General features: G+C 43.4%; 1 protein-coding gene and 1 long non-coding RNA gene across 3 annotated transcripts; both read left to right on the forward strand.

Moving 5' to 3' along the window:
• The first annotated feature begins 4,310 nt into the window (after window positions 1–4,310).
• Window positions 4,311–7,183, forward strand: LOC123103705 (uncharacterized). The gene is made up of 4 exons (XR_006449939.1): window positions 4,311–4,820; window positions 5,493–5,633; window positions 6,117–6,293; window positions 6,844–7,183. It is a non-coding gene; the product is annotated as an uncharacterized lncRNA (long non-coding RNA).
• A 1,917-nt stretch (window positions 7,184–9,100) lies between these two features.
• Window positions 9,101–12,985, forward strand: LOC123103704 (protein FAR1-RELATED SEQUENCE 5). 2 transcript variants are annotated; one of them, XM_044525372.1, is made up of 8 exons: window positions 9,101–9,188; window positions 9,391–9,478; window positions 9,579–9,807; window positions 10,011–10,275; window positions 10,380–11,070; window positions 11,169–11,626; window positions 11,724–12,011; window positions 12,112–12,985. In XM_044525372.1, exons 5-8 carry the CDS (start codon window positions 10,824–10,826, stop codon window positions 12,775–12,777), a joined length of 1,659 nt encoding a protein of 552 aa, XP_044381307.1. In that variant the 5' UTR covers window positions 9,101–9,188; window positions 9,391–9,478; window positions 9,579–9,807; window positions 10,011–10,275; window positions 10,380–10,823; the 3' UTR covers window positions 12,778–12,985. The 2 variants fall into 2 exon arrangements, with proteins under 2 accessions (XP_044381307.1, XP_044381308.1); XM_044525373.1 differs by lacking the exon at window positions 10,011–10,275.
• Window positions 12,986–21,145: the final 8,160 nt, after the last annotated feature.

Genomic DNA, 21,145 nt, shown 5'->3' on the forward strand with positions numbered 1-21,145 from the left:
CTCGTGGCCTCCTCTTTTGTTTCTTGACGTAGGGTCCAAGTCCCCTGGATCATGTTCGGTGAGAAAATCACGTTCCCGAAGGTTACATTCCGTTTGGACTCCGTTTGATATTCCTTTTCTTCGAAACCCTGAAATAGGCAAAAAACAGCAATTCTGGGGTGGGCCTCCGGTTAATAGGTTAGTCCCAAAAATAATATAAAAGTGGATAATAAAGCCCAATAATGTCCAAAACAGTAGATAATATAGCATGGAGCAATAAAAAATTATAGATACGTTGGAGACGTATCACCCGCTGCTGGCAAGGGAGGAGGCACCGATTGAGCATCACTTGGATCACGCTAGTTAGCTTGACACCAGCCTTCTTCACGCTGAGGATGCGCTTTTGCAGCAGTTCCACTTCTTCGGGAGACCCCCAGTCAGGGCTCTTCTTGGTCCACAAGGTCAGCCTCATGGTGGTCCGACTTGAACTCCGGGGTCATCGCCCAGGCCATGTCATGTGGTTCTGTGATATAAAACCACTCTTTCTGCCAAACCTTGACCGTGTCCATGAACGTACCCGCTGGCCACTCTACACGGGTAAGCTTGCTAACCATGGCTCCCTGCAGTCCGCTTGCTGGCCGTCCACAATCTTCGGCTTCACATTGAATACCTTCAGCCATAAGCCGAAGTGCGGATGGATGCGAAGTAGAGCGTCACAAATGATGCTGAAGCATCGAAGGTGGAGGATGGAGTTCGGGGCTAGATCGTGAAAGTCTAGCCCATAAAAGTACATCAACCCTCGGACAAAGGGGTGGAGCGGAAAGCCTAGCCCTCGAACAAAGTGAGGGACGAACACCACCCTCTCACCAGGCCATGGTGTGGGAATGGCCTGGCCTACTTCTGGGGCCCGGTGAACAACAGCGATTGGGAGGTAGCCGGCGCGCTTCAAGTCCTCGATATCCTTATTAGTGATGGTCGAGGCCTCCCACTTATCCCCCGCACCAGATCCAGCCATTGCCAAGAACGGGGAGCAGAGCCATGGCGGAGAGATGGGTTGGAGCGCTCGAGCTCTATAGATTGAGAAGGGTTGTGGCGAGAGGAAGAAGAAGGCGTATGGGGATAATTGTGGCTACTCCCTTTTATAAGCAGTCATAATACCAGGAGTCCTATGAATGCGCCACTCACCTCGCCTATTCCCGATAAACTCGTGGCGTTATGCGTGAGTGGGATACTATGAAATCATTGATCAAATCCCTTAAAAATGGGACATGATCTCCACCTCGAAGAGACGTGCCTATGAAGGGGCAGCCTCGAGCCACATGTCGAGTCTTCATGTTTATATGACCAAACGCGACCCTTTGCCAAAAGTTGTTAGTCAAAGATATCGTTCACATTCGAACGATTGGCCTTTGGGGCTAAGTAAAACAGATAGCTCGGACTCTGGAAACGGCTCGGCGTATGGCCGAATTGGATCAGGCATCGTTTGAAGACTTCTCTAGGGGAGGATTATTCGAATACTCAGGAGACAAGGGAACTCGCCTGCAAGCAGCTGGAGTTTGCAGTCAAGGGAGTTACAGGAAGCCGGCGTTGAAGGCTAGTTCAGGGGCTACTAAGGGAGTCATGGACTAGGGGGTCCTCTGGGTGCTGGCTCATCTCACGTGGGCCGGATTGTTGGGTCGCACCGTGTCTGGACCGATGACACTTGTGCCTTGGTGTGTACCCTAAGTCAAGATGAAAGATCCGGCGTTTCCTTGATGTAGCCGACTATCTCTGTAAACCCTAGTATCCCTGGTGTCTATATAAACCAAGGGGGTTTAGTCCGTAGAGGCTGGGAGAACAATTGCCATCCTACTAGTTAGGGTTTAGTTCCTCTGATCTCGAGGTACATCAACTCTGTAATCCCCATATAAACAAGCAGTATAATCAAGCAGGACATAGGGTATTACCTCTTAGAGAGGGCCCGAACCTGGGTAAATATCGTGTCATGCGTCCCTTGTTCCCCATCGATCCAAGATCTATAGTTTGGGACCCCCTACCCGAGATCCATCGGTTTTGACACCGACAGGGATGATGTCAGATGCACCATAATTGTTGATGCAAAACTTTGGAATAAAATGATCATAGTAAGTTATTTTACCAACATTGCAACTACAACTTCATGCTTGAAGTTAGTATTATTTTGGTGTTAATTATTTCACTCTTGTCCATAGACATGGAAAAGAATCAGAAAATTCAGGAGACGATCTTTCCCCCTATATGAGAGGTTAGGGGACTTATACAATGGTAAGCTTAATTTGAACAGAAAGTGACCCCCATTATGTTTTCATAAATATTTTTTCTCAAGCATGTTGTTTCTTTCTGAATTTAATGCTTAACAGAAAACTGAACCATGTGCTTTGTGTAGGCCATATAGTTGAGGGTACTTACAATTTCATATCTTCTAAACCATCACAACAAGCTAAACCATCACAAGTACCAAATATTACAAGTGGAAGATGACATCAAAGAAGAGGAGGCATAACAGGTAGATGCTGACGAGTTGTAGATCCTGGAGGAACGGGATGTTGCTGATCAAGATAGATCCTGGAGGGTTACCATCGCTGATCTTGGAGAAACTGATGAACAAGACGGTGAAAAGAGGGTTTCTGCTGCTGGTGCTACTACAAGAATGAAGCCTCTGAAGGAGGCAAAGAAGCGAAAGAAGACTGGAGATGCAATGGTGGAAGTGATGCAGTAGTACGTGAATATAAAGAAGAAACAAGCGGAGGATGAAGTCGCCCTGCTGATAAAAGAGAGTGTTGGATCAACAAATGGGCAAGAATTCTCCATCTGCAAGTGCATTTCTCTAGTGCACAAGATGGAAGGCACCGTACCACAATTTTTTTTTAAAAATGAAATATTCCAGAAAGATGGAGCCAAACATTAATTGTTGTTCATCAAGTTAGGAGATCATGGGAGCTGGGTAGCTGAAAAATCTGTGAATTTGTTCTTCTCTCCCTGTTGTGATGTTCTCCTTCTATGGCACTGGAGTGAGCTCGTGATGTCTCCATTTTAGGATAGAGGAGTGTGCAAGTGTGCTTCTTCTTAGTATTATTTCTTTTCTATTTACTCCTCAGATATTTCATTTCCTTTTGCTACAACTGTTGAGCTCCAAATCTGTTGTGATTCATTTAATCTTTAAATCCAAAGAAAGAAGTGCATAGAACTTTATTCTTTCTCTCTATAGTTTTGTACATGTCACACTGCATTGTATGTTTGCTTCACTAGAAAGTAGCCAGGTGGACTTTTACATCAACTAGCTATGGATGGTTACTAGTATCTAGTAGTAATAAGCTAGCTGACGCTTTATATATTTTCATTCAGCTGCAATTTGTTGTGTTATTACTTATTATATACACCGCAAGCTCATGATTTTATACTTTTTGGTCCAACAAAAAAGGATGATCAAATTTTATTTTCAGCCAAGGAAGAAGCTCACTCCCAAGAGTGCAAAGTGAAGGCAAGGCGGACGAAATGATAAGAGTAACATGATATCGAGTGTTGTTGCCACTCAAAATGAAAAAAAAAATGAACTTTTGTCGTGAACTGCTATGAGAAACTGTTGTCACGATTCTCTTTCTTTAGCCCAGATGATATATTATCGTTTTATTTGATTGAAAGTCATGCAAAATGACCGTGGTGTTAAGTAGATTGTGGTGGTGTTCAGCAAATGGGTGTTTGATTTGCATCCTGATGCTTACTTGCCTCTGATGCTCTTTGTTCATATGCCACTGAAGCTAGGGATGGACTATGTCCTTTTAGCAATAAAAGATTTGTTTTGCTTCCAGTAGTTGTAGTAAAGATTGGATTTATTTTGACGTGTTATGTGCTTTTATGGAGTGAAATTGTAGGTTGTGAAGAGTCATTAGCCATTTATATATGGTAAAAATAAGCTTGAGTAAAATCCCCAATTTATACGTGACAAACATTCGGTATCACCCATGAGAAAGGGGTTTGAGAGGAGGAAGAGGTTTGGTGGGAATTTGGTGAAGGAAACGAATTTACCAAATCCCCGGCCCCTTCAGCTTGGAAACCTTCCTGGCCAAACGAGGCCTTAATGAAAACCGGGGGGAGAGGGGACCCTTCATTAATAAAAAAATAGGGGCGCTTTCCTTTTTTTATCAAATGCACACAACTTATCTCTACTCCTAATGGAGCAGTTGGTAGTCTCCGCCGGTCAATTTTTGTCCCACCACTTTTGTTCGGGTTTTTTCGTCGGTTAACCTTCGCCCACCTCCCACCCCACCTCACCCCACCCCACGCATGCACCCCCAAGAAAACCACCCCGCAGGAGGAACATCGTTCCTCTCGATCCCCTTCCGTCGCCGCCGCCGTCCTCTTGATCCCCTCGAGTAAGCGGCGCCGCCGTTGGCTCCGATCTCCTCCATGGCGGATTCCCATGGACGCCGCGGCAGGGCATGGTCGCGTTAATCGCATGGAGGGTCACGTCGAGGAAAGCGACGACCTCGCAGGCATCGGGTCAAGCGGCTGGCCCTTCTTACGCGATTGCGCCGTTCTTTTCTTCCCCGGCAGAGATTGGTGCCACCACGGCCGCATCATGGATTTTGCCCTGCATCGCCTCTGATTTGGGAGTCTGTTTTTTTTTTGCGCTGGATCCTGATTTGGGCGGGATTTTTTTCCCAGGCATTGAGCGCGCGCTGGACGGCGGGAACTGTCGCGTCAAGGAGGTCGCTATGGACGGTGGATCCAGGGCGCTGCACGTCGCTGTCGGCCACGGGAGGATGCCATACCCTTTGGGCGCAACAAACTCTTGGCCATATCCTCTTCCGTTTTCACAACAAGTTAATACTCTCTACACTAGCATTAGTACTATTCAGTAATCACCGCTCTAGGCTTCTGAATAAATTTTTATATGAGATCTAGACGGTAATCATGCAGGCTTTTGTCTAAAGTTTTTTCTTTTGCAATTTGGAATATATAGTAAGTTTGAATATCACATAAATGGTTGGCATCTAATTTTCCATCATGTTACTTAGCGCATAAGACTTGTATCTCGTTTCTACTGACTAATGGTGAATAGACTCCTTTTGTGAATTAAGATCGTTCGGAGATGATAATGATTGTAGCTTGCATTGCATGTACGGTGGTGTATCTCTTGATTGGAGAATATCTTAGAATTCATTGACTTGCAGCTATGGCAATGACCAACACAGTTTTGCGTTTTCTTTTTCGTTCCCACGTTCTGGTTGGTGCTGGTGTAGATTTTCTTCTTCAATAAAATACATAGAAGCAAATCAGACTGGTTGCAAATATCATGCTACTTCACCAGAAATTATGTTTTCCAACTGAAATCATTTTTGTTTACTAGGCGCTAGCTATCCCTGACAACAAGGTAAGAGACATGTTGTTTCCAACTCACCCTTAGTTACAGTTGAGATACTTGCACAAAAGACGTCTGCAAATGTTTTATTTTCTTAACATTGTTTTATCATATGCTTTCATAATTTCATCAGGAAAGAGATGCATATGAGAGGAAGAGAGCCTCCCCCAAGCTCTGTCTAGGCGATGCACGAGAAATTTGGAAACTATCAAGGAGATGTCCAATGATGAATATACTCAGACACTGAGATACATTCTAAAACGTGTTTACGCAGGTTTGTCCTGATCATCCTTATTTTTAAACCCGAAACATTCTTTATTATTGACGGGTTCTCTATAATCCCATGTTTGTGAATTCAATTTCTTAGTTTGATTGAGAGTACTTAAGTTAATGTGCATGTATACTTTTCTAGATCATATATTAATAGGTTGGACTCTTCATGTACACTAAATGTGAAACTCATTATGATTCGGAAGTCCTGATAGCTTGTGAGATAGTTGATGTATTTTATAAGTCATGCAATTTGTTGTTAGCAACATGTACCTGCAGATTTGGGGTAATTTCCATTTCAACATTGTTTTTGTTCTCAGACATTTTGGATCATACTAAGATACTTCAGAGAGATGTCCCAGATTTATTCTTTTGAATTTCACTAATTTCTTTCAATGGCTTCAGATTCACCAGTGCGTTCGTTGCTGCCATTTTGAGTTACTATTGGTACCTATGATTTGGATCATTAACAGTTCAATTTGTTTAGGTGATGGGGCTGCCGCCAACTTGGGCCTGCTCAAGAACAGCGACTCTACAGGAGGGGGATGGAGTCACGGAAGCTCCTGTGCTATTGGGAGCGACGGTTCCACAATGAGCCGGTCTTTTGTCACATCTGAGTTGGAGGATGTCCAAGGCTGGAAGTGTTCGTCACCACTAAGCCGCGGTAAGTAAGGAATTTTCCAGAGAGTGGTGGATGAAATTTTTTTCTCCAAATGGTGGTGAATCTATGCATGTGTGTACTTTCATGGCCTTTTTGTGCTTGATCCATCCATTTTACATTATAAATTGATTGTATCAGCTGCTGCAGCGATGATGGATTGTATTGTATCAAACCTTCTGGTTAACTGATGTTGGAGCCATGGAATAAATGCTAGCATCCAATCAGGATTTAAAAGCGAAAGCATGATCTTAGTTTAGTTATGTGCGTAAAAAAGCTCATGTACATATGTGACTTAAATATGTAGCGGCAGTCTCGCACAAAGGAAGAGAGAAGATAAATTGATGTCAATGAATTGTGAATGGAAATAAAAACACCAGACTGAATTATGTACTCTTTTTTTCCTAGCTTAAATTATTTATTGAGATTGTACTACACCCTGTTATTCTAATTTTATACACTTCTTTCTTTCCCAAAAATATATTAATTGGTTCTTAGCTTCCTAAAACTCAGGAATATTTTATCTTTCTCATACATTTTAATTCATTTTATGCAGGCTGAGATAATACTGACGCGATGTCCAGATTTGGATGTCTCATCTCTGAACAGTTGAAACGCCGAGTACTCCATGAAAGCTTGCCTAGCGGCTTTTGCGCAATATTATATCTTTGGACGTTTGCACTTCCGCGGCTCTAGACATGAGCTTCCTTATATGGTAAGAAAATGCTGGTCAAGAGCTCGATTCAGCTTGTGGAAATAAATAATCTCCCATATTTATTAAATTTGCTTGCTTTGGCATGTTACTTTATCTATATTTGAAATAGGATATTCTTTGATATGTAATTTTAGGAAATAGTTGGTTTTCAATCTTTTTGCTTGAGATTCAGAAGATCCAAAACTGCCTCATACAATGGCTACTCTAATCAATAAAATGAGTTACATATATATTCAGAAACTATGTTGATCAGGCTACTTATATGCATTGGAAAACCATTAGATTCCTTGTTGCATTAACATTGGCATCCACGGTTACTTCTCTGTACATATTTAAAATGTAGATAAAATGTATATCCTCTAGCTCTCATGTGTTTTAGTCTCTCTTTTCTCTTTATTCAATTGAGGAGAAGCTTGTCCAATATCGTTTGAGATTGTTTGGGCATATTCAGCGCAGGCCTCCAGAAGCTCCAGTGCATAGCGGACGGCTAAAGCGTGCGGAGAATGTCAAGACAGGGCGGGGTCGACCGATTTTGACATGGGAGGAGTCCGTTAAGAGAGACCTGAAGGATTGGAGTATCGACAAAGAGCTAGCTATGGACAGGGGTGCGTGGAAGCTTGCTATCCATGTGCCAGAGCCATCAGTTGGTTGCGAGATCTTATGGGTTTCACCTCTAGCCTACCCCAACTTGTTTGGGACTAAAGGCTTTGTTGTTGTTGTTGTTGTTGTTGTTGTTCTCTTTATGTTGTATCACCAATGATGAGAAAGAGATCAGGGGCCATGGAGAGGGAGAGAGAGAGGTCTAAATGATTGTAGCCATACCAGTTTCATGTTTCCATGTATGACATTATACTAGATAGAAAACAGTAACTTTGTGTGGGTTGATTATACTAAATACTTCTAACATAATAATCTACATGTATCAATTGTTGCCCATTACTTGCGTACACACTATACCATAGTATTTTAGTAGTGCACCCTATAAAAAAAGCATCAATGCATATGATCCCTTATATCTCACTTCTTGCTTTACATGTGATTTTCTACCTTCAAAAGGTAACATGAGCACCTTGATTTCCTATCTTTTTAGACACATATTTCTTTCAGGGGTTATTTTTCAAACATCCACAACTCCTGCCTCTTACTTAATACACTACATTATTAAAGCTTCCCAAAGACAGTACATGTTTAAAAAAGTTTATATCTTTTAGTTTTACAAGCTCCCTAAAACTAAACCGCTGTGGAATAGGTGTACCTGCCTGCTTTAAAATGTGAGCTACTTATATAGATATTTTTTTCCTCATCATTCTTAAGTATTTCCCCTAAAACTGGGTTATGCATAGATGATGACTGCTACAACTCAAAGTAAATATTCTGAACCTAACTAAAGGGTTCTGATGATGGTGGCACAGGCACTAGCAAGTATCTAATGCATATACATGACTTCATATTATTTATCTTATTCACATTCACATACTAATATATTCATGATTTTTTTTTTTGCATTGTAGAGTGCTAGCGCGCTACATTGCAGAGAAAGCTTTGAGAAAATGCTTTGTTGGGATGATAGACAAGAATAATCAATCCTCATTCCAAGGTTAGATTTGTACTTCCTTCCCAGTTCTTCTTTACAAAGGACCAATCCTCTTACTTTATCCATTCATGTTGTCTTAATTTTGTTCCTTCATGGAAAAACATTTTCTCATTTCAATCTTTCTCCATTTGGTATGAGTATGGCACATGCTCTTAATTTTTTGACTATTCTTGGTTGATTAATGGTTGGTGTATTGCCTTCCACTTTGGATTTCTCAATCCTCTTGCTTAGGCTACGTGTACCATTCTGTCACATGCCGCCATCGATCTGAGCAAAAATTAGTGTAGATGAACCGAGCTATTTTATTGTAAGCTGTGTACAGAACTTCATGGGAAAATAATCATGTAGTTAATGTTTTATGAGAGCGGCGTTACTGAGAGCGGCAGCAGCTGAACACTTTATCATGTTCATTGGTCCACTTCTAGAGATATGCGCTAGTGGGGCCATATCAGAGAATACGGTCGTGGTAAAACGAATCTGATGCCGGAATACGGTTGTGAACAGTTCTGTACGACAGCTGGCTGGCACATTGTAGGAGCGTGCCGTGATGGCAATGAGCCGGTCCGTGGCTCAGCTCCGTTGCGAGAATGTGGTCCTCCGAACAGACACGCACGGCACCGTCTGATGGAAAAAGGCGCCGTCACCGCCGCAGTAAATGATGTATGCGTTGGGCAGGTGCGGGGCAACCCAGAGATATGACGGTCTTCTCCCAACAATGAGCAATTCCGCTCCACGCCCCCCCCCCCCCCCCCCCCCCCATTATCCCAAACCCTACCAAGTGAAGACGGCGCAAGTTCCACAAATGGCAGAGGAGGGAAGTGCGACGATGTGTGCGGAAGAATTGCAGAACGGGCTTGAATTTCTGCTAGATCCAGTCGACAGGTACGACGTATATCTGACCACTCTGTTCTTCTGGTCGCATAGATGAACAACCGATGGAAAAATGCTGACTGCTTCTTGTTTTCCCCCCCTGGATCCATAGATTTCCGCTGAATGAGGTCACCGCCGACGTTGAGCGGCCAGATCCGCTGGTGCTGGTGGACGTCCGGCGGTCGGCGAGCAACTGCCGACTCATCTTCCGCAAGTGTATTTGGTCATATCGGCGCTTCAACTCACCATGTCAGATCCCCTTGCAAGAGGCCGCTCTCACCAACGAAATATGCTGAGTCCACTGGGAAGGTTAACCCAGAGGCACCAGGGCGGACGAGGAGGTACATAACTGAATCATGGAATTTTTTTACAAAATGGGTACAATTTCAGTAGAGTAGTAGATAATCCTCTGCAGAAAAAATTAGTGTCAGCTATGGTGATGCAAAAAATAGAAAAATGTCTTATTTTTTCATGACTAGTGATAAACTCCTGAGATAATATATAACATTCACAAACTAAAAAGTGAGCCTCCCTCAAATTTCAGGCTTCGAATTGGGCGCGCTCCCCTTGATAGAGTTCCGTGTGCTGGTAGAGTAACTCCATTGGAAGAAACCATAAGGAGATATGCCGACAAACCTACAGAAAGTGTAGTAAAGCCGCAGATTGGGATGAGTTTTGATTCCCTTGGGGAAGCTTATGATTTTTATAATCTATATTCGTGGGAGCTTGGATTTGGTATACGATATGGCAAGAGTCGTCTCAATGTTGAGAGGACTAAATGTATGCAAGAGATTGTTTGTGGATGCTCGGTCAGCAACAAGAAACTCACTTGTTTTTATATACTTTTGCGAAATATCGTGACCTCTGCAATTTCATATCGAACTGTCTGACATGTGAAAGAAAATGTTTGCAGGGGAAACTTGAGCAGCAGAATAGCAGATCTTGCCGTTGCGAGTGCCCTGCGATGGTGAGGTTACTAAGAGCTGCAGACAATGGATGGTACATTGCTGAGCACCGGGCAAGCCACAATCATTCGCTATCTCTTACATGCGGGGAAAAGGTTCACTGGCCATCCCACAAACACACAGATGTGTACACAAAGGATCTCGTGAAACAGCTTAGGGAAAACAATCTGAACCTCAACAAGGTGTATAGCATAGTTGGGAGCTTCTTCGGATCAACACAGAGCGTGCCTTTTACAAAAAGGTCATTGCGCAATCTGTGCGGGAGAATAAGCAGAGACCAAGCTGATGATGATGTCAACAAAACCCTTGCCGTCTTCAAAGAGATTCAGCAGAACGACCCGGAATTCACATATAGGGTCTAGGGTGACGAGGAAAGCAGAATAAAAAACCTTATGTGGACAAATGGAAACATCAAGCTGCAGTACAAGTTCTTTGGCGATGTTGTCACATTCGATACAACATACCGGACAAACTTGTATGACATGCCATTTGGTTTGTTCGTGGGAGTGAACAATCACTTCCAAAGCATAATACTAGCTGGAGTGCTGATGCGCGATGAACAAGTAGAGAGCTTCCAATGGGTATTTTCTGAGTTCATCAACATGATGGGCGGGAAACACCCGCAGACAATATTGACAGGTTTGTGCCAATCTAAGCAAAAAAATGCATTTCCTGGTGTCTATTATTAGATAATTTCACATATTTGAGTCTGTTCTAATATGTTGTACAATTTGTAGACCAAGCACGAGCCATGGAGATAGCAATCCAAAGCGAGCTCCCTAATACTGTCCACAGGTGGTGCAAGTGGCATGTGCTTAAAAAGGCAAAAGAAAGCCTTGGCCCTCTGTACACAAGCAAGAGCGAGTTCAGGGCTGAGTTCCACAAAGTGGTGAATCACATGATAAGCGTGGAGGAATTTGAGATGGCATGGGGTTCACTTGTAGAGAAATATAATCTGAAATCCCACAATTACATGACAAACCTGTACGAGATACGACACAAGTGGGCTAAGCCATACTTCAAGGGAGTGTTCTGTGCAAAAATGACCAGCACTCAGCGTAGCGAGAGCGCCAACAACATGCTTAAGATTTACATGCCGCCAGCTAGCCCAATGCATGTATTCGTGCGTCAGTACATGAGGCTTCAATTCGACCGTGAATCAGATGAAAGCTACCAGGAAAAAAGAACAAGGATTGTGAGCTAGCTTTACTTGTGTTTTTGTAGAGTGTGTGATTCTACTCGATAGAAGCAAAGACTAACTTATCTATTTTTTTTGTTTGGTCCTGTCACAGAGTGGTGCTGTCATGAGGACAAACATTGCTATCGAAAGGCACGCAAGTAAGGTTTATACACGAAAGATGTTTGAAATATTTGGTGAAAATCTGTATGAGGGTGGATCTTACCAAGTTGAAGAAGTGGAGAGGAAAAAGAAATACATTGCAAGGCACAATGACGCCGAAAAACGGGAAAGGTGGAGCAAGGTTGAATATGTGGTGACCATATCCGACGATGGGGAGTGGTTTGATTGTGAATGCGGGCAGTATGCACACATGGGGATGCTTTGTTGCCATGCATTAAAGGTTATTTGGACTCTCTGCTCAACTACATAATAACTGGTGCCACAAAAAAATTTGGTAACAATCATGTGGACTAACTAACTAGCTTTTCACGTTGAATCAGGTGATGGACCACATTGGCGTGCAGGAGATACCTAAACGGCACATTCTAAAAAGGTGGACAAAAGATGCTAGGGACATATTGCCACAACACATTGCTCACTTCCAGAAAGATCAAGCTGCTAATCAGTCCTTAACCTGTCGGAGTTCGACTCTGTACCTGCATGCTATGGAACTCGTGAGGATTGGAGACTCGTCGGTAGCTGCCTACGAGCTAGTACTAACAAAGGTAAAAGACCTGATCGTTGAGGCATCTCCGTTAGCTGAAAACAGAGATGGTCTTGGAATTGAGGATAGGATAGTTGCAGAAGCAAGCAAAAAGAAAAATGGCTCAGTAATGGCGGTGGGAAGCATCGATCCGGAGGTGGCCGCAAATGAGAACAGCGTAACCGCATCTGGCAACTGGGATGCGCTCGCTGTACTGTCAGCTGCAGCAAAAAAACGAGGTGTAGGTAGACCATGCTCAAGCAGAGAGAAAGCACCGTATGAAGGCCTGAGCAAGAGGACGAGATTCTGCAGTATATGTAAGCTTCCAGGGCACAAGAGGACTACATGTCCAGATCGCGGTGATGTTCCTAAACAACCTCGCAAGCCTGCCACTTGCAAGAATTGCGGTGTCACAGGGCACCGGCGCACCTCGTGCACTAGGCCGCTCGTGCCCAACGCATGATACAATTTACGTTGCAACCATGTAGACGTAGAGTACTGGTGGATTTTTCCAACTGTGTTGCATTTTTATGAATTTCCATATTTGCTTGTACTGACTGTAACCTCTGTTCTGAATAATCTGTTATGTTTGAACCGAGACCTATGTAGAAATCCACAAGGACTGTACGGTCCTTCATTGTGAAATGGCTAGATAGATGTTGGGCCCTTCAGAACTGTATGCTGTGTCTGAACAATGAACGTATAGCATCATCTTGCGTTTTCGGCCGCTCTGTAAACCCGTAGATGACCGCGCTGTGCGACGTCATTTGACCGCCCAAATCCCCCATGACGGATGTTTGGCCACAAGTGCCTGAGTTTGGAAATGAAATCGGCGAATGTGAGTGCTTCCCGGCTGGCATTTTTGAACATATGGGGAGCCGTTAGGAACTTAAATGAGTCTTCACACGTGTCCATGTTTGTGCCCTCATGTGAGCACGCGTATGCGGCCGTGGTTTCAAAATTCAAACCGCGGATGGCGCTTCCGCTAGGTTGGCCTCGCTGTACTTAATGGCGTGGACAGGGGAGAGCTGTACCCAAAAACAGATCGTCTGATGTACTTCAAGGTTCAAGCAGCTCGGCGGAGCAGCCATGGCGCCGGTGGTGAGCGACGACCTTGGATCCGTGTCAGCAAGTCTTCTTGATCACACGGCAACTCCGTTGACCAGCTCTGAAGAGGTAAGTGAAATATGTGGCTTCCGTTATTGTGAAAACAAATCCTGTTTGCTCCCAGTCCCGTGGTTGAATCTGAAACTGCTTTTTAGGATCCATCCCAGCTGATGCCACCCCCAGAAGTTCATGCTGCATCGGATGCTCTGAGCTGCAATGCACAGCAAAGTGCACCTATGGGTGATCAGGCGGAGACAAGTTTTGCAAATGATTGCCCCCAAAACACACCAAAGCTTCTGTACATCATCTGAACCTTGGATTTAAACTGCTAACCTGCAGGCCGTCGTGATCGACGAAACCGTGGCAGCAAGGGGGGGGGGGGGGGGGGGCGAAGTCGTTGCAAACAATGCATGTCAGGAGGAGGGGTTTGGCGAGCACGATCCAGATGAGATAAGCGAGCTGGTTGAGCTTGGTTCAGGGGAGGTGGATGACGGTGAAAACTCTGCTGCGGAGAGGATCACAAATACTGAATCCGATGGAGAAGATGAAGTCTGCAGCCATCCGCTAAAGCGTGCTCGTGTGTGTGGTGAGGAGCACATGCGCGTATAACTAAACATTGGTGTGCTGAGTGTGTGCATGCATGGTAATATCTCATTACCACAAAAATATGTTGGAAGGTTTATGTCTGCATCCATCACCTAAAGTGTGCTCGTGGTGAGGACCACGAGCGCGTATAGCTACAGTTAGTGTGCTGAGTGTGTGCATGCATGGTAATATCTCATTACCACAATTATGTTGGACGGTTTATGTCAATTACGATGTGTGTCCTAATCCTAAGTTGCTTGTGTGTTGGTGGAAAATGAAAATATCGTGTCATGTTGTAGAGAAAGACACTGTTTCCTTTTCCCCCACGGTGCTGAACTGCGATGAGACGAATGAGAAAACAAAAACAATGAATATTAAAACAGGGACAGATATGAATTGTTTCAGGCGTGTTAGGAAAAAAACAAGTATTTGAGCAAAGAAAATATGGCTACTGATGATGTTGTCATGCCACGTCGTGTGCAAAATTGTCAATTCGACTCCACCATAGACTATTGATATGAACAGACAATCGGCATCCATCCTTGTTTGGGAGAATGGGAGTTCCCACCGAGGGGATGGGTGGGGGACCTCACCACCAACCACACCCACCCCGAACACACACCCCACCTCGTCCCCCTGATACAGCACAAATCCCTTGAGTGAAGGCACCGCGTTTATGAAAAGAGTGCACCAAAAAACGTCAGAACTAACACGTGTAGATGAGGTAAGAAGTAAACAAATATCGGGATTAAAAGGTTTGGTGCCGACGATCATTACAAGCCACGCGATCTAACATGTGGTGTGGCATTGAAAAATGTGAATTATAGATTGGTTCACTGAAGTGAGATGAAGTGTCAATCGGTAGCTCTCAATGGTGCGAAAAACGGTTTAATGGCGGGAAAGAATATCATCGTCATCTCCGATGTATGAAGTGAAGCATTGGGACCACCGAATCATCCATGCTACATCTCAAGTAGTTTCCTCTTTCGACTGTTATGGAGAACACAATAAAAGAAAATGAAAGAAATATTGGAGAAAGAGACGTTGCGGGGGTGGTTCACAATTAGGGCTAAGTTTTGTTGTTGGGGATGGTAAACCCCGGGCAATAAACCACCAAGGGGGTGATTTCATTGCACACTTGAGATCCTCAGTTAAATCATCGTTGGTATTTGGACAATAAAATGAAGAAACAAGGGGAAGAGGATGAGGGGGCTTACCACAGGCGGATAGGGAAAGCGCGGCCGGAGTTTCGTCGCGCTAGGGAGAGAAGCTCGCGTTGTACTTATATCCCGGCGCCTTGGGGTCACAAGAACCAGCGAAGTAGGGTTTCCCTTGACAGACCATCAGGGGCGTGGGCATCTCACCCAGTAAGAGGCCATGGGGAGAGCCGATCGTCCCTCACCCAGATGGGTCTCCTAAGTGTACACTGTAAATCCCGCCCATGGTTTCTCGGGCCGGAAAAATAAGCAGGGGTTCCCCCGGGATCTGGATGTACAAAAGGAGACCTTAACTTTAAAACGACCTAAATCAAATCTTTCCTCCATTCATTTTTGCGAAATTCCTTTTTGTTTATTTTCTTGTTATTAAATAAAAATTGTCAAGTCGATCCTGCCATAGTCTATTGAGATGAATAGACAACCGGGATCCCTCCTTGTTTGGAAGAATGGGAGTTCTCGTTGAGGGTTGGGGAGGGGACCCTACCACAAAGCACACCAACCCCCCTGACACCCCCCCCCCCCCCCCGCTATACAGCACAAAACCCTTGAGTAAAAACATCCCCTTTTTGGAAAGGGTGCACCGAAGAACCAGCAGAACTAACACACGTAGACGAGGCTTCATGGGCGCATTGTTGCAAACAACATACGATACCTGATGTTGCACCATGAGCGGGTAGATCATCGCGTGCATTGTGCCACCATGCAAAAAAACATCGTCAGTATAAGTAAATGAACATCGCATGCGTTATCGCCCTAACCTATTCAGCGCACTTTCGCCGTCAGCAAACATTTTAATCATGATAAGTTTGTTTGCTTCTTACCTCGTAAGAGGAGAACAACATGAACCACGAGAAAACACATCTTGTTGTTGGGGGGGGTATTGATGTTTTCCTCTTACGAGGTAAGATGTAAACAAACTTATCGTGTTTAAAAATTTTGCTGCCGGCGATCATGACATTGTTGGGGAATGTAGTAATTTCAAAAAAATTCTACGCACACGCAAGATCATGGTGATGCATAGCAACGAGAGGGGGAGTATGATCTACATACCTGGTAGATCGACAACGAAAGCGTTTGGTTGATGTAGTCGTACGTCTCCATGATCCGACCGATCAAGCACCGAAACTACGGCACCTCCGAGTTCTAGCACACGTTCAGCTCGATGACGATCCCCGGACTCCGATCCAGCAAAGTGTCGGGGACGAGTTCCGTCAGTATGACGGCGTGGTGACGATCTTGATGTACTACTGCTGCAGGGCTTCGCCTAAGCACCGCTACAATATTATCGAGGATTATGGTGGCTGGGGGCGCCGCACACGGCTAAGAATAAGATCACGTGGATCAACTTGTGTGTCTATGGGGTGCCCCTTGCCTCAGTATATAAAGGATGAAGGAGGAGGAGGCCGGCCAAGGCTTGGTGCGGCCAGGATGTGGAGTCCTACTAGGACTCCAAGTCCTAGTAGGAGTCCACCAAGAGGGGAGGAAGGGAGAAGGAAGTGGAGGAGAAGGAAAGGTGGCCGGCCCCCTTTTCCCTAGTCCAAATCGGACCAGAGGGGAGGGGGGGCGCAGCAGCCCCTTGGCCCTTTCTCCTCTTCCCACTAAAGCCCATCAAGGCCCATTGCTTCTCCCGTAACTACCCGGTACTCCGAAAAATACCCGAATCACTCGGAATCTTTCCGATGTCCGAATATAGTCGTCCAATATATCAATCTTTACGTCTCGACCATTTCGAGACTCCTCGTCATGTCCCCGATCTCATCCGGGACTCCGAACTCCTTCAGTACATCAAAACTCATAAACTCATAATATAACTGTCATCGAAACCTTAAGCGTGCGGACCCTACGGGTTCGAGAACAATGTAGACATGACCGAGACACGTCTCCGGTCAATAACCAATAGCAGGACCTGGATGCCCATATTGGCTCCTACATATTCTACGAAGATCTTTATCGGTCAGACCGCATAACAACATAAGTTGTTCCCTTTGTCATCGGTATGTTACTTGCCCGGGATTTGATCGTCGGTATCCAATACCTAGTTCAATCTCGTTACCGGCAAGTCTCTTTACTCGTTCCGTAATACATCATCTCGCAACTAACTCATTAGTTGCAATGCTTGCAAGGCTTAAGTGATGTGCATTACCGAGAGGGCCCAGAGATACCTCTCCGACAATCGGAGTGACAAATCCTAATCTCGAAATACGCCAACCCAACATTTACCTTTGGAGACACCTGTAGAGCTCCTTTATAATCACCCATTTACGTTGTGACGTTTGGTAGCACACAAAGTGTTCCTCCGACAAACGGGAGTTGCATAATCTCATAGTCATAGGAACATGTATAAGTCATGAAGAAAGCAATAGCAACATACTAAACGATCGGGTGCTAAGCTAATGGAATGGGTCATGTCAATCAGATCATTCACCTAATGATGTGATCCCGTTAATCAAATAACAACTCTTTGTCTATGGTTAGGAAACATAACCATCTTTGATTAACGAGCTAGTCAAGTAGAGGCATACTAGTGACACTCTGTTTGTCTATGTATTCACACATGTATTATGTTTCCGGTTATACAATTATAGCATGAATAATAAACATTTATCATGAAATAAGGAAATAAATAATAACTTTATTATTGCCTCTAGGGCATATTTCCTTCAGTCTCCCACTTGCACTAGAGTCAATAATCTAGATCACATCACCATGTGATTAACTTCGATAGTTCACATCATCATGTGATTAACACCCATAGTTCTCATCGCCATGTGACCAATACCCAAAGGGTTTACTAGATTCAGTAATCTAGTTCACATTGCTATGTGATTAACACCCAAAGAGTACTAAGGTGTGATCATGTTTTGCTTGTGAGAGAATCTTAGTCAACGGGTCTGCCATATTCAGATCCGCATGTATTTTGCAAATTTCTATGTCAACAATGCTCTGCTTGGAGCTACTCCAGATAATTGCTCCCACTTTCAATATGTATCTAGACCGAGACTTAGAGTCTTCTAGATCAGTGTCAAAAACTTGCATCGACGTAACCCTTTACGACGAACCCTTTTTGTCACGTCCATAATCGAGAAACATATCCTTATTTCACTAAGGATAATTCTGACCGCTGTCCAGTGATCTACTCCTAGATCACTATTGTACTCCCTTGCCAAATCAGTGCAGGGTATACAATAGATCTGGTACACAGCATGACATACTTTATAGAACCTATGGCCAAGGCATAGGGAATGACTTTAATTCTCTTTCTATCTTCTGCCGTGGTCGGGCTTTGAGTCTTACTCAACTTCACACCTTGTAATACAGGCAAGAACTCTTTCTTTGACTGCTCCATTTTGAATTACTTCAAAATCTTGTCAAGGTATGTACTCATTGAAAAAACTTATCAAGCGTCTTGATCTATCTCTATAGATCTTGAAGCTCAATATGTAAGCAGCTTCACCGAAGTCTTTCTTTGAAAAACTCCTTTCAAACACTCCTTTATGCTTTACAGAATAATTCTACATTATTTCCGATCAACAATATGTCATTCACATATACTTATCAGAAATGCCGTAGTGCTCCCACTCACTTTCTTGCAAATACAGGCTTCACCGCAAGTCTGTATAAGACTATATGCTTTGATCAACTCATCAAAGCGTATATTCCAACTCCGAGATGCTTGCACCAGTTCACAGATGGATCGCTGGAGCTTGCACATTTTGTTAGTACCTTTCAGATTGACAAAACCTTTTAGTTGCATCGTATACAACTCTTCTTCAATAAATCCATTAAGGAATTTAGTTTTGTTTATCCATTTGCCAGATTTCATAAAATGTGGCAATTGCTAACATGATTCGAACAGACTTAAGCATAGATACGAGTGAGAATCTCTCATCATAGTCAACACCTTGAACTTGTCGAAAAACCTTTTGCGACAATTCTAGCTTTGTAGATAATAACACTACTATCAGCGTCCGTCTTCCTCTTGAAGATCCATTTATTTTTATGGCTTGCCGATCATCGGGCAAATCCATCAAAGTCCATACTTTGTTCTCATACATGGATCATATCTCAGATTTCATGGCCTCAAACCATTTCGCGGAATCTGGGCTCATCATCGCTTCCTCATAGTTCGCAAGTTCGTCATGGTCTAGTAACATGACTTCCAGAACAGGATTACCGTACCACTCTGGTGCGGATCTTACTCTGGTTTACCTACGAGATTCGATAGTAACTTGATCTGAAGTTACATGATCATCATCATTATCTTCCTCACTAATTGGTGTAGTAGTCACAAGAACAGATTTCTGTGATGAATTACTTTCCAATAAGGGAGAAGGTACAATTACCTTATCAAGTTTTCTACTTTCCTCCCACTCACTTCTTTCGAGAGAAACTCCTTCTCTAGAAAGTTTCCGAATTTAGCAACAAAAGTCTTGCCTTCGGATCTGTGATAGAAGGTGTATCCAATAGTTTCCTTTGGATATCCTATGAAGACATATTTCTCCGATTTGGGTTTGAGCTTATTAGGATGAAACTTTTCATATAAGCATCACAACCCCAAACTTTAAGAAACGACAACTTTGGTTTCTTGCCAAACCACAGTTCAGATTGTGTCGTCTCAACGGACTTAGATGGTGCCCTATTTAACGTGAATGCAGCTGTCTCTAATGCATAACCCCAAAACGATAGTGGTAGATCGGTAAGAGACATCTTAGATCGCACTATATCTAATAAAGTATGGTTATGACGTTCGGACACACCATTACACTATGATGTTCTAGGTGGCGTGAGTAGTGAAATTATTTCACATTGTTTTAATTGAAGACCAAACTTGTAACTCAAATACTCTTCTCTACGGTCAGATCGTAGAAACTTTATTTTCTTGTTACGATGATTTTTCACTTCACTCTGAAATTCTTTGAACTTTTCAAATGTTTCAGACTTATGTTTCATCAAGTAGATATACTCATATCTGCTCAAATCATCTGTGAAGATCAGAAAATAATGATACATGTCGCGAGCCTCAATATTCATCGGACCACATACATTAGTATGTATGATTTCCAACAAATCTGTTGCTCGCTCCATTGTTCTGAAGAACGGAGTCTTAGTCATCTTGCCCATGAGGCATGGTTCGCAAGCACCAAGTGATTCATAATCAAGTGATTCCAAAATCCCATCAGCATGGAGTTTCTTCATGCGCTTTACACCAATATGACCTAAACGACAGTGCCACAAATAAGTTGCACTATCATTATTAACTTTGCATCTTTTGGTTTCAATATTATGATTATGTGTATCACTACGATCGAGATCCAACGAACTATTTTCATTGGGTGTGTAATCATATAAGGTTTTATTCATGTAAACAGAACAACAATTTATTCTCTTACTTAAATGAATAATCGTATTACAATAAACATGATCAAATCATATTCATGCTGAACGCAAACACCAAATAACACTTATTTAGGTTCAACACTAATCCCGAAATTATAGGGAGTGTGCGATGATGATCATATCAATCTTGGAACCACTTCCAACACACATCGTCACTTCACCCTTAACTAGTCTATGTTTATTCTGCAACTCCCGTTTCGAGTTACTAATCTTAGCAACTGAACTAGTATCAAATACTGAGAGGTTGCTATAAACACTAGTAAAGTACACATCAATAAGATGTATATCAAATATACTTATGTTTACTTTGCCATCCTTCTTATCCGCCAATCACTTGGGGTAGTTCCGCTTCTAGTGACCAGTCCCTTTGCAGTAGAAGCACTTAGTCTCAGGCTTAGGACCAGACTTGGGCTTTTTTACTTGAGCAGCAACTTGCTTGCCGTTCTTCTTGAAGTTCTCCTTCTTCCCTTTGCCCTTTTCTTGAAACTAGTGGTCTTGTTAACCATCAACACTTGATGTTTTTCT

Source organism: Triticum aestivum, chromosome 5A (genome assembly GCF_018294505.1).
Source record: "Triticum aestivum cultivar Chinese Spring chromosome 5A, IWGSC CS RefSeq v2.1, whole genome shotgun sequence".
NCBI classification, from domain to species: Eukaryota; Viridiplantae; Streptophyta; class Magnoliopsida; order Poales; family Poaceae; genus Triticum; species Triticum aestivum.